The sequence below is a fragment of the Gymnoscopelus microlampas genome (assembly GCF_963454915.1).
Source record: "Gymnoscopelus microlampas genome assembly, chromosome: 11".
Taxonomy (NCBI): Eukaryota; Metazoa; Chordata; class Actinopteri; order Myctophiformes; family Myctophidae; genus Gymnoscopelus; species Gymnoscopelus microlampas.
In genome coordinates, this window is record NC_139948.1 from 12,230,459 (window position 1) to 12,244,858 (window position 14,400).

Consider the following 14,400-nt stretch of genomic DNA (forward strand, 5'->3'; position numbering starts at 1 on the left):
AAATTCCGTGGTAGAACAGGAAATCCATTCAGACCTGCTCCCACCCTCAAAGATATATGCACCCAGTTATGTTCCTCCTGACAATAAGGAGACACAGCTTAAAGTCCTTCAGACCTTTAGTTCCACTCCATGATAATGATTGTGTCAGCTGTGAGTTTCATTTCTCCCCAATAGCCCTACCTTTCTCTTTCATATAAAGTATGTTTATCATCCATCTCCAAAAGACAGCAGATAACAGGTTGTCTCATAAAGGCAGGGTGCCGGGGTGGGCAAGATTTCTTGCCCAGGGGGCCATACTGACTTCCATAAAGTGAGTGAGGGGCCACACACAATAAAGTGAAAAAGATAAAGTGAGTGAGGGGCCACACACAATTGAATTGACACTTGAAACACATATATTGTGCTGAATTATGTTAAAACTGCATGGATTTGGTAGACATGCCAGACTACTTTACAATAAGGTACTTGCTTCCACAACAATCATTTTCAGTTACAAAATGTTGTAACTGAAAATTGTTCTGTTAAAACATTTGAATTGTTTTCTTTGTACAGCTCTACTGCATCACTCTGGTGTGCTCTGGCCTTACAATAAAAAGATGACTTGCATAAAACAATCCACGTCAATGTCGTTTCAACTTTTAAATTAGCCTATAAATTAATACAGCATCTTATCTGATATGCACCACTCCATAGGTCACTGATCAAACACATTGCATTAGGTTATAAATATGGACTCAAGGTTGACTGTTTCACTGTTACATTATAAACATAAAACATTTGAGTAGATACGGATGGAGGAATGCAGGTAGGTATAGTACTCAAATGGTAAATATTAATTATTATTAATTGGAGTCTAGTTAAATATTTTTTTCTAAAAACCATTAACGTACGGCAGCCTTTTAGAATGTACATTCTTGGTGGGGGTCATTTTGTTTTTCTTTGAGGACTTGGCGGGCCGGATTAAGATGGTGAAAGGGCCTGGTCCGGCCCCCGGGCCGTATGTTGCCCATGTGTGGTTCAGCGTTTTATGCTTCCGGTCAGTTGGGGTTGGTGTGTGTGTGTGTGTGTGTGTGTGTGTGTGTGTGTGTGTGTGTGTGTGTGTGTGTGTGTGTGTGTGTGTGTGTGTGTGTGTGTGTGTGTGTGTGTGTGTGTGTGTGTGTGTGTGTGTGTGTGTGTGTGTGTGTGTGTGTGTGAGAGAGAGAGAGAGAGAGAGAGAGAGAGAGAGACCTGAGTTTCAGTCTGTCCGAGGAAGAGGAGAAATCCAACAACTTGGAACCACCGCTGACCTCTCTCACCTTTCCTTCTCCAACACACTGGATGATGATGATGATGGAGAGGACTTTTTACTACCCATGTGTCTCCTCCTCTTTCACCGACAGGACAAGCAGTTCATGAGTGTAGATGAGGTTGTTTAGATGTTTTGTCAGATTGTGTCCAATCTGTATGGTCTCTATGTTAATACAATAGAACCTATACAATTGGAGTGGTTGTATTTGGTCTCCCTTGCTCTTCTATTGAGACATTAAGATCATGTGTCAAGGTTGGACATGACCTTTGACCTGAGGGTCAAACTTCCCAGAGCAAGCAGGCAGATACTATTAGCTCAGTGGTAAACATTTCAGCACTTGCGCTGGAGGCCCAGGTTCAATTCCGGGGTAGAACAGGAAAGTTACATAGTGCAGCTTTAACTTCATTCAGACCTGCTCCCACACTCAAAGATAAATGTGCCCAGTTATGTTCCTCCTGACAATAAGGAGACGCAGCTTAAAAGTCTTTCAGACCTTTAGTTCCACTCCATGATAATGATTGGCTGAGTTGTGTTCAAAGCCGTTGCTCTATAAACACCTGGGACTGGATGGCATTGTGCCAAACAAATTGTCCAAAATGTCTGACTTTGTTTAATTTACAAAACAAGCTTCTTTCTATCCATGTGTGTGCGTGTGTGCGTGCGCGCATGCGTGCGTGTGTGTGTGCCACAAACAGTCCCGGGGCTCTCTGTCATGTCACCCACCCACCCACTACAACTTGTCTGTTAATCATCTTGTTTCCCGCTCACAGACAGAATATAGAACAGCTATCTGGTACAGTAAAACATGTACAACAGGCAACGCACTGATAAGACGCAACGTCCTACGATGAAAGGAAAATGTCCTTCATAGTATAATAAACACAGTGAAAGGGAAAATGCCAGGAATACTGTACATTATATGGCATGTATATATAAATAAATATATACTGATATATATTTATATATATATATATATATATATATATATATATATATATATATATATATATATATATATATATATATATATATATATATATATACACACACATACACATACATACAGTATATACACACACACACACACACACACACACACACACACACACACACACACACACACACACACACACACACACACACACACACACACGCACACACCTGCGAACTTGCGATTCTTACAACCCACTTCACACTGTCAGTAAGTTAACTCATGTGTGGAAAGTAAGATCCTCTTCTCTCTGTTTTACTGCTGGATAGGGATTTCATGAACGATACATTAATTTCACGATGCGATACACAATACTATTCTCACGAATAACGACACAATATTTAAAGATTTTCATTTTTCCCAATTATCATCAACATTTCCCATCATCTTCAGTTTGCTGTGGTGGAATATATATCAAAAGTAAGGGTTCTGGACATAAAAGGTTTCCACCCGACAGCAACAACTTTAGCTCATACAGGGTTTCTCGTATATGATGCAATGTGAGATATGATATCTATATTATTGCCTCTTGCTGGACTTTCCACTAAACTATGTGAATCAGGCTTGTTCACCTGTGAGTAAGTTTCATTTCTCCCCAATAGCCCTACCTTTCTCTCTCCTATAAAGTATGTTTATCTTCCATCTCCAACAGACAGCAGATAACAGGTCGTATAGACAGGTTGTCTCCAGTGAGACTGAATAATTATATGCATTTCCTTTTGGAAAATGTAGACTGTCTGATATGTTTTATATTTATGTCTGATAATATAACAAGTAAACAATCACATTAAAAATGTATGTTATAGCCAACCATGGTGTCCCTAGTTGGGGACGGGGGCTTACATTTGGTGTGCGTGTGTGTGTGTGTGTGTGTGCGTGTGTGTGTGTGCGTGCGTGCGTGCGTGTGTGCGAGAGAGAGAGAGAGAGAGAGAGAGACAGAGAGAGAGAGAGACCTGGGTTGCAGCCTGTCCGAGGAAGGGGAGAAATCCAACAACAACCTGGAACCACTGCTGACCTCTCTCACCTTTCCTTCTCCTGTTCTCCAACACACTGATGATGATGATGATGATGATGAAGACCTGTGTGTCTCCTCCAATTTCACTGACAGGACAAGCAGTTCATGAGTGTAGATGAGGTTGTTTAGATGTTTGGGTGATCATGAATGATTAGGTGATCATGTCAGACTCTGTATGAGTCATGTACCAATTAAAAAATAATGGCATGACATGACTGGAATCAATCATGGTTATACTACCTTGTTATAATTGTTTAGGCTACACTTAAGGAACTGTATTTCTTGGTTGACAAACAGTAACTTCCTGAATTTTGCAGATCATTCATTTCTTCTTCCAAACTGGTGGGGAAAAGGTGTTATGGAACAGCAGCAGGACCCAAGCACTGAACGACGAGGACGTCTAGTGGACAGACAGGGAACACCCGTGACAGAAACTCCCCTGTATGAGGAATGATTGAGATGGGAGTCGTCATGGCTGATGGTCTTTTGCTTGTTGTAGTGTAGTTGTAGTGTTGAACTGTTCTTGCATGTGCTTTTTTCTGCAAACTTTTAATAAAGTATTCCATCAATCAATCAATCAATCAATCAATCAATCAAAACTTGAGTAAATGTACTTGGTTACTTTACACCACTAGATCCCAGCCTTTATGCTGACTGAGCGACGTAGAGTCAAGCCCCCAGAACCGCGGAGAATGGTTGAAGCCTCAGGAACCTGGTGGCGAAGTCTAATATTATAGGAATTCCGTATTTGGGACGCTACTGCGCATGCTTCTATCGTCTGAAACGCTAGTGCGCCTGCTCTATTGGCTCCAAAATTGGAGCCCGTCCAGGAAGTAGAGGTACTTTTGGGTGCCTTGTGCGCTTGTGAGCAACTTTCATTAAAATTAATAGGTGGGGGCGGGGCAAAGCGCTCTCTAGATATATTATAACCAGCGTGATCTAATATGATTGTGACGACACTAGCTTTGACCGAATGGAATGCGGAAATGCTCATTCTATCTCAACAAGATAGTTCCAATGTTTGGAACTATAGCCCATACTATAACGGCTCGCTTTGAGGCGAGATCAAAGCGTGTTGGTTATAACTCTCTCTCTCGCTCTCTATGGGTCTGACGTAGAGTATACGTGATCTCAACGTCATCTCCGGATACCTCCCACTTCCTGTCTGTGTCTAGACAGCGCGCGCTACCCGACCGGGATGATGATGATGGCTGCATCATCCGGATCAACTTGAATCTCCACAGCATCATCATCGTCAGCAGCAGCAGCAGCCAGAAGCCATCCGTTTGGTAAGAACAGCAGATGATCTAAAATGCTACTATCTAAGCTTAAGACACGTGCACGAGGTGTTTTTTTTGTCCCCCCCAAAAAAACAATAACTCCAATGCATCACACACAGCTACAGGCCATGGTTATGTATGATCCTATAGCTGTTGTTAGCCTGCTAGCCCAGCAGTGGCTGCCTGCAGCTTTGTGTAGTGCAGGCAGGGGTCTTCAACGAGTTCCAACCCAAGGAGGACCCCCCTATAGCTGAGAGAGAGAGAGAGAGAGAGAGATATGAAGCAGGGACCCCCCCCCCCCCCACTAGATGTTGTATAACGTTGTGTTTTTGCAACTTTTTCATAGATTTCATCATCGTATAGACTTGTTTGACAGCACTGTCATTGTGTAGCGTTGTGTTGGGATTCAAGTCAATGTGTGTTTTCAGACAGTTAGCCACTTAACCCCCCCAATGCTTAGAACACTTGTACTTGATCTGCTCTTTTTTTCCCCCTTTGCCCAAAATAGCAGATCTACAAGCCCACTGCCAGGCGTTGTGGGCTTGCACATCTGCTATTTCTTTTTTGGCTAATGTTCCCCTCAGGATGGAGATGCTTAGGGTCCAAGTTGTCAATGTAAGAGAAAATAAAGGAAAAAAAGTTCCTATCACACAAAGATTTGGTGCCCCCCCCCCCCCCCCCCCCCCCCCTCTGTACTAACTCTTGAGGACCCCCTAGCCCTTAGGGGTCCCGGACCCCCTGTTTAGTGTTTACCCTGCAGTCTGTGTGCACTGTTTGCTGGACGTGCTGGTTATTGTGACAAGTGACTAAAGAGGTGACAAGAAAACGAGCCCTAATGTGTGACACTGTGTAAATAAAAGACAACAATGTCACTGTGTAGTTATGTGACTGTGACGTCCACACACGGATAGGATAAGTGGTGTGGATATCTGGGCACCTTGGAAAATGGACTATTTTGTCCAAAATAAATATCAATAAAATATTAGAAAAATGGTCTACTAGTATAAATGATGTGAACATGCACGATATATCATCATCAGACTTAATGTTATCCTTCAACCCAAAATGACTGGATATACAGGTTTTGTAGCAATTGTAAAAAGATTAGACCTTAATTGTCGAATGTTTAAGCATGTTCTAATCATATATATACTTTACTTAAGACTATTTTTCAAATATTTTATTTCTTAACATTTTGTTCAAAATAACCAATTTTACATTGACGTGCCCAGATGCCCCTTGTGCCCACATATCCTGTTAAACCCCCCCCCCCCACCCCCCCCACACACACACACACACACACACACACACACACACACACACACACACACACACACACACACACACACACACACACACACACACACACACACACACACACACAAACACACACATATTATCTAGTCGGCCCTTCAACTTACGTTCAGCATCTTGCATTTAATTTGTATTTGTATTATTATTATTATTATTATTATTATTATTATTATTATAGATGTCATCATGAATTACTCTACATAAATGGTAATCGTCCTCTACCCGTATAGCCGGAAGCAACTAAAGATGCTATAATAATGCTATCTGCATCTAGAGTTGCAATACAAACCTTTGACAGCCCATTCATCCAAACAGAAAAGTCCTATCTCATTGTATTAAACAACGTTAATCTCACCAACATTGCAGCTGTACGGAAAGCTTGAATTATCCTCTTTGTATCTGTGAAGTCTTTGTTTCATAAAAATACACTGTAGACATTTTATGTGCTTTCTGTCAATAAATTCTGTCTGAGTTTGGAAGCGCTCGTTTTCATAACTCAACGTCCTGCTGCCTCCTGCATTATGTGCTAGTCATTTAGAAGCAGGTGGTACGCAGGACCGCTGAGTGATGATTTCGCTTCCAAACTCCAACACATAGAAAAATGATCACCTGCACGGCTCAATGTATTGACAGAAAGTAGCTCATAACATGGTGGATTTCTACAAAACAAAAACTTTGCAGATAGAATGAGGATAATCCAAGCTTTCCGTAGAGTTGCAATCTGGGTGAGTTTAATGTCGTTTGATACAATCAGATAGGACTTTTCTGTATGGATGTATGGGCTGTCAAGAGTTGGTATTGCAACTCTAGATGCCAGATATAGCATTATAGCATCTGAGTAAGAGTTGCTTACGGCTACTCCACCCCATCCCAAGCATGTCATGCTGACATGACAATGGCAATGAGCCACAAAATAGCCTACAAACAAATCAACAAAGAAGTGATTACTGACAACAACATCGATGTTCTAAACAGGTCATTTCAGTCTCCAGAAGCATTTCCAATTTGTTTTATGATGATGATGACTTTGACTATTTATATGTATTTATTTAAATGACGACTGACTTTTTTTTTTACGTGTGGTGCCTCCTTTTAGATGTAATTCAGTAACAATCAGAATCACAGTTTAACACAGCTGGACTGTTTAAGCTTTAGTGAAAACGAACATATCTTGAATGAACTCACCATAATCAAAACAAAGACATGAAAACATATGGGCCAAATCTTCATCCAGCACCCCCAGCAATGCACACAGCTGCAGTTCATCCACATAGGTGCATTATGAAAGAGACACACGTGCAAAGACATGATAAAGACAAAGAAATTACTCTATGATTGAACTTTTCACACAAATTCCATGTAGCAGTAAAGTTGGTAATTAAAAGTTCAAGGCATTGTACTGTCTTTGTATAAAAATCCAGACACAGGCAGTGTCTTGATTTGATATTCATATTGATATGATTTGATATTGCCCAGCTCGGAGGCAGTCTGACATTTGAGCTCAGATGTTAAAATATAACTGCAACAAAGCCTTTCACTCATCTTCACGTCATATGGGTCGCCATAGTTACCTACTGAATATTGGTACTCCATATATGGAGCTATCTGACATATCAAACTAATTCTTACCCCTGCGGCGGGTCCTAGACTTGGACAACCAGTCCCTTTTGAGCAGTGGTTCTCAACCTGGGATCCCCAGGGGGGATCCCCAGGGGGGGTCCCCACGCGTGATTTTTGGGGGGTCCCCAGATGACAGCGAAGTGACAATTTAAGGACTTTTAAGACCTTTTTAATATCTAAAAAACTTACAAACTAGTTCAAACTGTACGATGAAAAGTGGTCAAACATTGGCCAAATTGTCAAATAAAATAAGAAAGAGGCAGAAATTGTGAAAATAGCCTACAAGCTCACAACGTTGCGAGGCGTTGTGAGCTTGTAGATTGGCTATTTTCACAATATTTATTGTGGGAACTGAGTCAAACAAAATGTAATGCCTCAACTCCTACATTTCCAAGTGCTTGTGAGGGGGGGCTGCTCCCCAGTTCAAATATGATTTTTTTGGGGGGTCCCCAGTTAAAATATGATTATTTTGGGGAGTCCCCAGTTAAAATATGATTATTTTGGGGGGTCGTGACTCACGACCTGAAAAAGTTGAGAACCACTGCCTTTGAGGAGTATTCTATTATAACTTTTATCTGTTTACCTTCTGTAGAGCCACAACCCTCAACAATGGGACGCAGGAAGTCCAAGAGAAAACCACCACCCAAGAAAAAACTGACGGGCAACCTGGACACCCAGTTCACCTGTCCGTTCTGCAACCACGAGAAGTCCTGTGACGTCAAAATGTAAGTTAACCTCAATGATGATGCCACATCAAAATGCATCACCAATAGAGAGCCCCAACTGTTTGGCCGATATGTTGGTTATTATTTGACTTTATGTGTCGTCAATTATGTAGCCGATGTGTCCCAATTTTTAACCACTTACAATACTATGTTGTGTATGTCACTGTAGGTGAACGTTTTCAAACATTTTGATCAGAAACAGCTGATCTACGCTGTGTGCTTGTAGAGCGGCTATTTAGTTTTTTGATGTTTGAATGGGGCTTAGATGGTTAAATAAAATAAGCCTCTGTTTGTGTTTATTTTTTATCCGTTTGTTTGCTTATATAAGTTATGTTCTCAAATAGAAGCGTTAATCAAAAACATTTTTTTCTAATTGATTAAAAAAAAGACCCCTATTTTGGCTTTCCAACATAGGGGTCTTCATCAAACCCAAAGGCATCGATTGGTCTCTAATTATCAGTAGAATTACATTATATTCACTAGCGTGGAAAATAGGCCTACATTATGTATACAACCATTTTCCCTTGTGATTTATTTTTTCTTTATTTCAGGGAAAGGACTCGGAACACAGGAATTATATCATGCACTGTTTGCTTGGAGGAGTTCCAAACTCCTATAACATGTATCCTTTTAAAACTACAACCTCCGTAAGTTTCGTGTCCTCTCCGACAGAGTCATTATTGCAACTGTAACACTCAGGATTCAAACCCGGATTTCCCGTGTGGGAATTGGGGAAACCAAAGATCTACTGCTTGACACGAGGGAATCCCCCACTGGCTGGCCAGGGGAGATATTGGGCTCATGAGCATCAGGCAGTACTAGTTGTCAACCAGTAGTGTCCTACCTGACACCAGGGTCTAAAGTTCTCAATGGAAGTGTAGGGAGACCGCCGGTGCTAAGTTATATTGTATGAACATACTCTATCATACGGATTGGTTAAAATGTAATTTTGTCCCAGCTTGTATAGCTTTAAAGAAATCGCTGTAATTAGCAATAACATTTATTAGCAAATCTACATGACACTGGCTAGATGCTTGGGGCTTTGTCATCCTCCTATAATTTGACAAAGCTCTGTGAGGTACTGTAGGTAGGGTGGTGGTGAGACCAACATTGTTCTGCCCGGTTCTCCTCACTGACTGGAGCTATTGATCTGAAATTGCACACAGCCTATTACCATGTGCACGGAACTGCGAAGCCCGTTTTTTTATTTCCCTTGTCAGCTGTTTATTTGCGTTTTTATGTCAAAAGAATGTCGCCATGGTTACGGCTGCCCAGTTTTGGGATGGCCCCGCGAGCTATGGGATGAATGGCTCCTGGGTTGCCAGATCATGTGCGCATTTCCCCCCACGGATCCGTCGACCGGGCATGGACTACTGTGTTTAACTGCTGAAATCTTGTCTAATTGGGCCTAATACTATATACCAATTATTTGTATACAAACATTGTGTGCGCACACGTTGCTTTCCAACCCAGTTACTTTGAGCAGTGGTTCTCAACCTGTGAGTCTGGATTCCCACATGATTTTTGGGGGTCCCCAGATGACAGTGAAGTGACAATTTAAAGTCCTTTTTAAAACGTAAAAACATTTAATGAATTGAAAAAAGACCATTACAGCATCACAACTAATCAACACACTACACTATAAAAACTGGTCAAACATTGGCCAAATTCTCAAATAATATAAGAAAGACGCAACAATTGTGGAAATAGCTGATCTACAAGCTCACAACGCCTCGCTTTGTGAGCATTATGACTTTACTTTTTAGTTCTGCTATTTTCACAATACTTATCTGTGGAACCAAGTCAAAATGCCTCAACTCCTACATTCCAAGTGCTTATCAGGGTGGGGGGTCCCCAATTCAAATATGAATATTTAGGCGGGTCCCCAGTTCAAATATGATTATTTAGGGGGGTCCCCAGTTCAAATATGATTTATTTTGTGGGGTCACGGCCCTGAAAAGGTTGAGAACCACTGACTTTGAGGAGTGCTTTCTTAGGTTCACTCAAAGTCCTGTGTATGAGGGTCATGCGGCGTGCCCAAGCAAGCCACTAGGTGAGCGAGTGCCTGCGCCGAACAGCCGTCAGCCTCGCACATCGACGAGCGATCACTCCGCATTCGATATCTCAGGCAATCACAGGGATTTAGGGCAGCGTTTTGAGGACAACTGGTCTGGGAATTACTTCAGCACAAAAGAAATCAAGGAGTATAAAGAAGGAACATTTAACAACCTCAATCTTGTGTGGGGGGTTCCCTGGCACAAAATATGTTCTTGTGGGGGTCCGGGGCCAAATACATTAATAGGCTCTATGCACAGCAGACATAGTGTGAAGAAATTCACAGGTGTTGCCAATGATACTAATGAAACCTCTGTTCCATTCTGGTAAAACAGAGTCAACAGGGTGCTGATGTTGTGCATGTTGGCTCACTGGAAACTGCTACACCAGTGGGTCTAAAATTGGGGTTCAGGGACCCTCATGGTTCCTTGAGGGGGTTCCAAATGGGCCCTTACGGGTGTGTAACTCTGAGAGTGTACAAATGGAACCAAATGGACCCTTACGGGTCCATTTGGTTCCATTTGTACACTCTCAGAGCTATGGTGGTCGTGGAAATTAAAAAGTCTGAGAACCACTGTGCTACTCTAAATGGAACAGACCCTTCATTAGTATCATTGGTAACACCTGTGAAGGAAGTGATACTATGGCTGCTGTGCATAGAGCCTATTGGAGGTCCTTGACATGAAACGTTTCGAGAGCCACTCTGATAAGGACTCTTATTATATTGAGCGTCTAGTTGTCCTTAACCATCCGTTTTCCAGATCTGTCGGAGCCAGTGGACGTTTACAGTGATTGGATCGATGCCTGTGAAGCAGCCAATCAGTAGCTGTATGTTCTTGTGTTTATATGAATTCACCTACATTCCATCTCTCTAAATGCTCACCTGACCTAGGTTGTTTTTTTGTTTTTTTTAGTTGACTATGTAGCAACACCAGTGTTGACATTTTATTGACTGAGAAGTTTTATTTTCTTTCTTTCTTTCTATATTTTTCACTTGGTTGTTGTTGTTTTCTGTGTGGCACACTTGTGGTGTGCTGATCACAGCCCATACATCTGGCTGAGCCAGGGCTTTATCATGTATTGGAGAAGGACCAAAAAACCTGTCTATACACATTCAAATCCTCAGTGTTTACTTAACTCTGAGATTGTGTGAATTTGGCTTGCTCCGATTGGCGATTGCATGATTCTTTTTTTTCTCCCCTCATGCTGAAATTAAGACATTTTGTTATTAATTTCCCACATTATAAAAGAATCTCTTGGATATGCACCCTGCTGTGCATTTAGATTGGTTCCTGGTGGAGCTCCATGTCCGCCCAATAAGCAGACGAGTAGCGAGTGTTAACCTATTAAGACCGGGAAAGCATCTGTCATTTTTAGATTTCTTTGGCTATTTTTTAAAAATCGTGAACATTTTGTGCAAATCTTTGATTATATATTGTTTAAAGCAAACATTTTGAACTCAAATCTTTGCTTCCGGGGGTCCTTGGAACTAAATATTTTGAGATCCGCGGCCTAATGCATATCATTTTTGGGGGCCCTTGAAATGAAAAAAGCAACATAGGTTTTTTTTGTTAAACTGTTAGGATTTAGAAGACATTTGTAGTATCCCTAGAAGCAATACCATTTTGAGTTAGAAACGTTTTTTTCAAAAATAGCAAGCTCTACTCATCCAAACATATTCTCAAACAGAAACTCTTGCTAGCCATTAAGACCAAGAATTTTGGTTTTGTGTAGAGGTTAACAAAAGACTAAAAGAAGAAAGAAACAGAGACCCATCATGCTTACCGTTGTGTAATATTTGCCTAGTTCCATTTTTGTAGATTTATTTATGCTATGAGCTTGTAGATCTGCTATTTTTGAATAGCCAAAGAAATCTAAAAATGACACACAGATGCGTTCCCGGTCTTAAAGGGTTAATAAGCAAGTGACAATTCACCGCATGCCTCACCGAGATGAATTACAAACCTTGCCCTCTCTCCTCTCCTTTCCATGGTTCGGACATCCCGCATCATCACCAGTTCTCCATATACCTTTTCACAAAACGTTGCCCTGTTTGCTCTCCATAGGTTACGGGTAGTTAATGTTATGCTTATGATTTGGATTGTGATATTAAAGATAAGATGATAATGTTAAACGATGGAACATGAGGCCGTGATGCCTATTGTTCCGCCATGCACAGATATTTAAGGTCATAGTTTTTCTTTGGCACTAACCCCAAACATTTCCATGTCGGCCATTGTTTTCACTTGTGCTTGTGATGTCATTCCTGCTCCACACCGCCCCCTGGTGATTGTATCATGTATCGCCAATTTTTAGTGGCCAAAATCATGATATGAAAATAGCAAGTATCGCCCAAGTCTAGTGCAAATGGAACCAAATGAACCAGCTAAGGGTCCATTTGGTTCTATTTTCACACTCTGAGTTAAATGAACACTCAGGGATTTACAGTGTTTTCATAGTTCTTGAAGGCAATTTTCATTTTCAGTATCTCTGCCTGTAGCGATTTGTGACTGGATGCACAGTATTCATGGAGAAAGTTACATTTGTGTTGTTGTCCCCTACTGTTGCAGAGTTGTGTGGAGTCAGCGTTCTATGACAGTGGTTTTCAACCCTTTTCATATCAAGGTCCATTATTTATTCGGCATTTGAGCCACGGACCACCGTTTGTTGATTTGATGATTTTTGTCAAAATAACAATTCTTTATTTCTTCTACATTCTCTAATTGTGTAAGACTTCTTGTAAATTAAGTAAGGCAGATGTTTAACAACAATTTAACTATTGAGAGCGTAAAATGAAACCAAATGGACCCATAAGGGTCCATTTGGTTACCAACTCCATCATTTAGCTGGGGACCACCTGGAAACTCCTCAAGGACCACCTGTGGTCCCCGGACCACTGGTTGGGAACCACTGTTCTATAAGACACTCCAGTTGTCCCTTTTATGGGAATATTGTGTTTGTTATACTTACTCTCCATTCCAGATTGTAATGGCCTTTTTTTTCTCTTTTGGCAATTGACATTCCCTTAGTTTCTTAAAGCGTCAGTCCGAGATTTCCGCATGCATGTTTTATCTACAACTAAGATGGTGTCTTGTCTTGTGTTCTGAACTTGACTATAATACCTATCAAAGTGATGAAATTAGACACTAAAATAGCATACAATGTAAATAGTGTGATATGACAGGTGCAGTAACTGTTGTTTGCTTTACTGCAGTTAAGGTACACACAGGGTACAGAGTGTGTATCCAACCAGTTTTACTGTTACCATAATCCACCATACAGATGGATACAATAATCATTTATAAAATTACATTATTAAATCCCGGATTGGAGCTTTAAAGTGCTATGTCTCCTTTTCTTTGTTCCAGTAAGCTATTTCTTTGAGTTTCCTTTTTTTTTTTTTATACCACTAGATGATTGTCGTTATTTTTATTTTGGATTTTTTTTGTACAATAAACTACTTTTGAACAATTAAAATCTGTGTATTTGACTATCTCAATTTTATTCTTTAAGTGTTTAGCAGTGACAAAAGTTGAACCATATTTGTATTGTTTCATTTTATTGGGCTAATGTCACATTTGGGATTTCAATGGGAATGGCGTGGTTTGATGGTCTTGCGCATCTTTCTGTGTGGCGTGCACACCTTGCATTTATGCGTTCTATAAACCATGTCTAATACAGAAGTCCTGACATCACTCGTTCATCCCCTGGGTCGTAGAAGTAATTTATCTATGGAGAATAACATTGTGTCATCATAGAATCGTCTCATATAAGAATTGTGGTCCAAAAATAAACAAACTGTCTCTGCGATATTGTCAGGGAGGAGGTTCTGTTTCGTTTATGATAGTCAGTCACTCATATTTAAAAGTCTGTTTCCGGCGAAATTGTAACTAATTCGGCAGAAGTAACATTAGCGTTTTCTCATTGTCAGTTGATGCTTCATATCCATAAGAGTAAAAAATCTTTGACTCAGGTAGGATGTGTAAATTACGTCAGACTTCGGTGTTCTATTTGAAGCAGATAAATGCTCTAGACAGATGCTGCTTTTACCCCTCTGTCCAATCGGGTGAGTCGAAGGCGGGCCGTCCCAAGACTCAGGAAGCAAGCAACAT

At 40.9% G+C, this 14,400-nt stretch overlaps 1 protein-coding gene across 1 annotated transcript; it reads left to right on the top strand.

Annotated features, from left to right (window-relative positions):
* The first annotated feature begins 4,451 nt into the window (after positions 1–4,451).
* Positions 4,452–13,758, top strand: LOC311055865 (transcription elongation factor 1 homolog). The gene is made up of 4 exons (XM_084072134.1): positions 4,452–4,583; positions 8,101–8,233; positions 8,785–8,855; positions 11,050–13,758. The coding sequence occupies exons 2-4, from the start codon at positions 8,118–8,120 to the stop codon at positions 11,112–11,114; spliced, it is 252 nt and encodes an 83-aa protein (XP_083928260.1). The 5' UTR covers positions 4,452–4,583; positions 8,101–8,117; the 3' UTR covers positions 11,115–13,758.
* Positions 13,759–14,400: the final 642 nt, after the last annotated feature.

What these genes read in the sequence shown, in the direction of transcription:
- LOC311055865 (XM_084072134.1), top strand. Translation starts at nt 8,118, where the DNA reads ATGGGACGCAGGAAGTCCAAGAGAAAACCACCACCCAAGAAAAAACTG. An exon ending in AAGTCCTGTGACGTCAAAAT is followed by an intron (nt 8,234 to 8,784) that starts GTAAGTTAACCT and finishes TCTTTATTTCAG; the next exon opens with GGAAAGGACTCGGAACACAG. An exon ending in GTTCCAAACTCCTATAACAT is followed by an intron (nt 8,856 to 11,049) that starts GTATCCTTTTAA and finishes TCCGTTTTCCAG; the next exon opens with ATCTGTCGGAGCCAGTGGAC.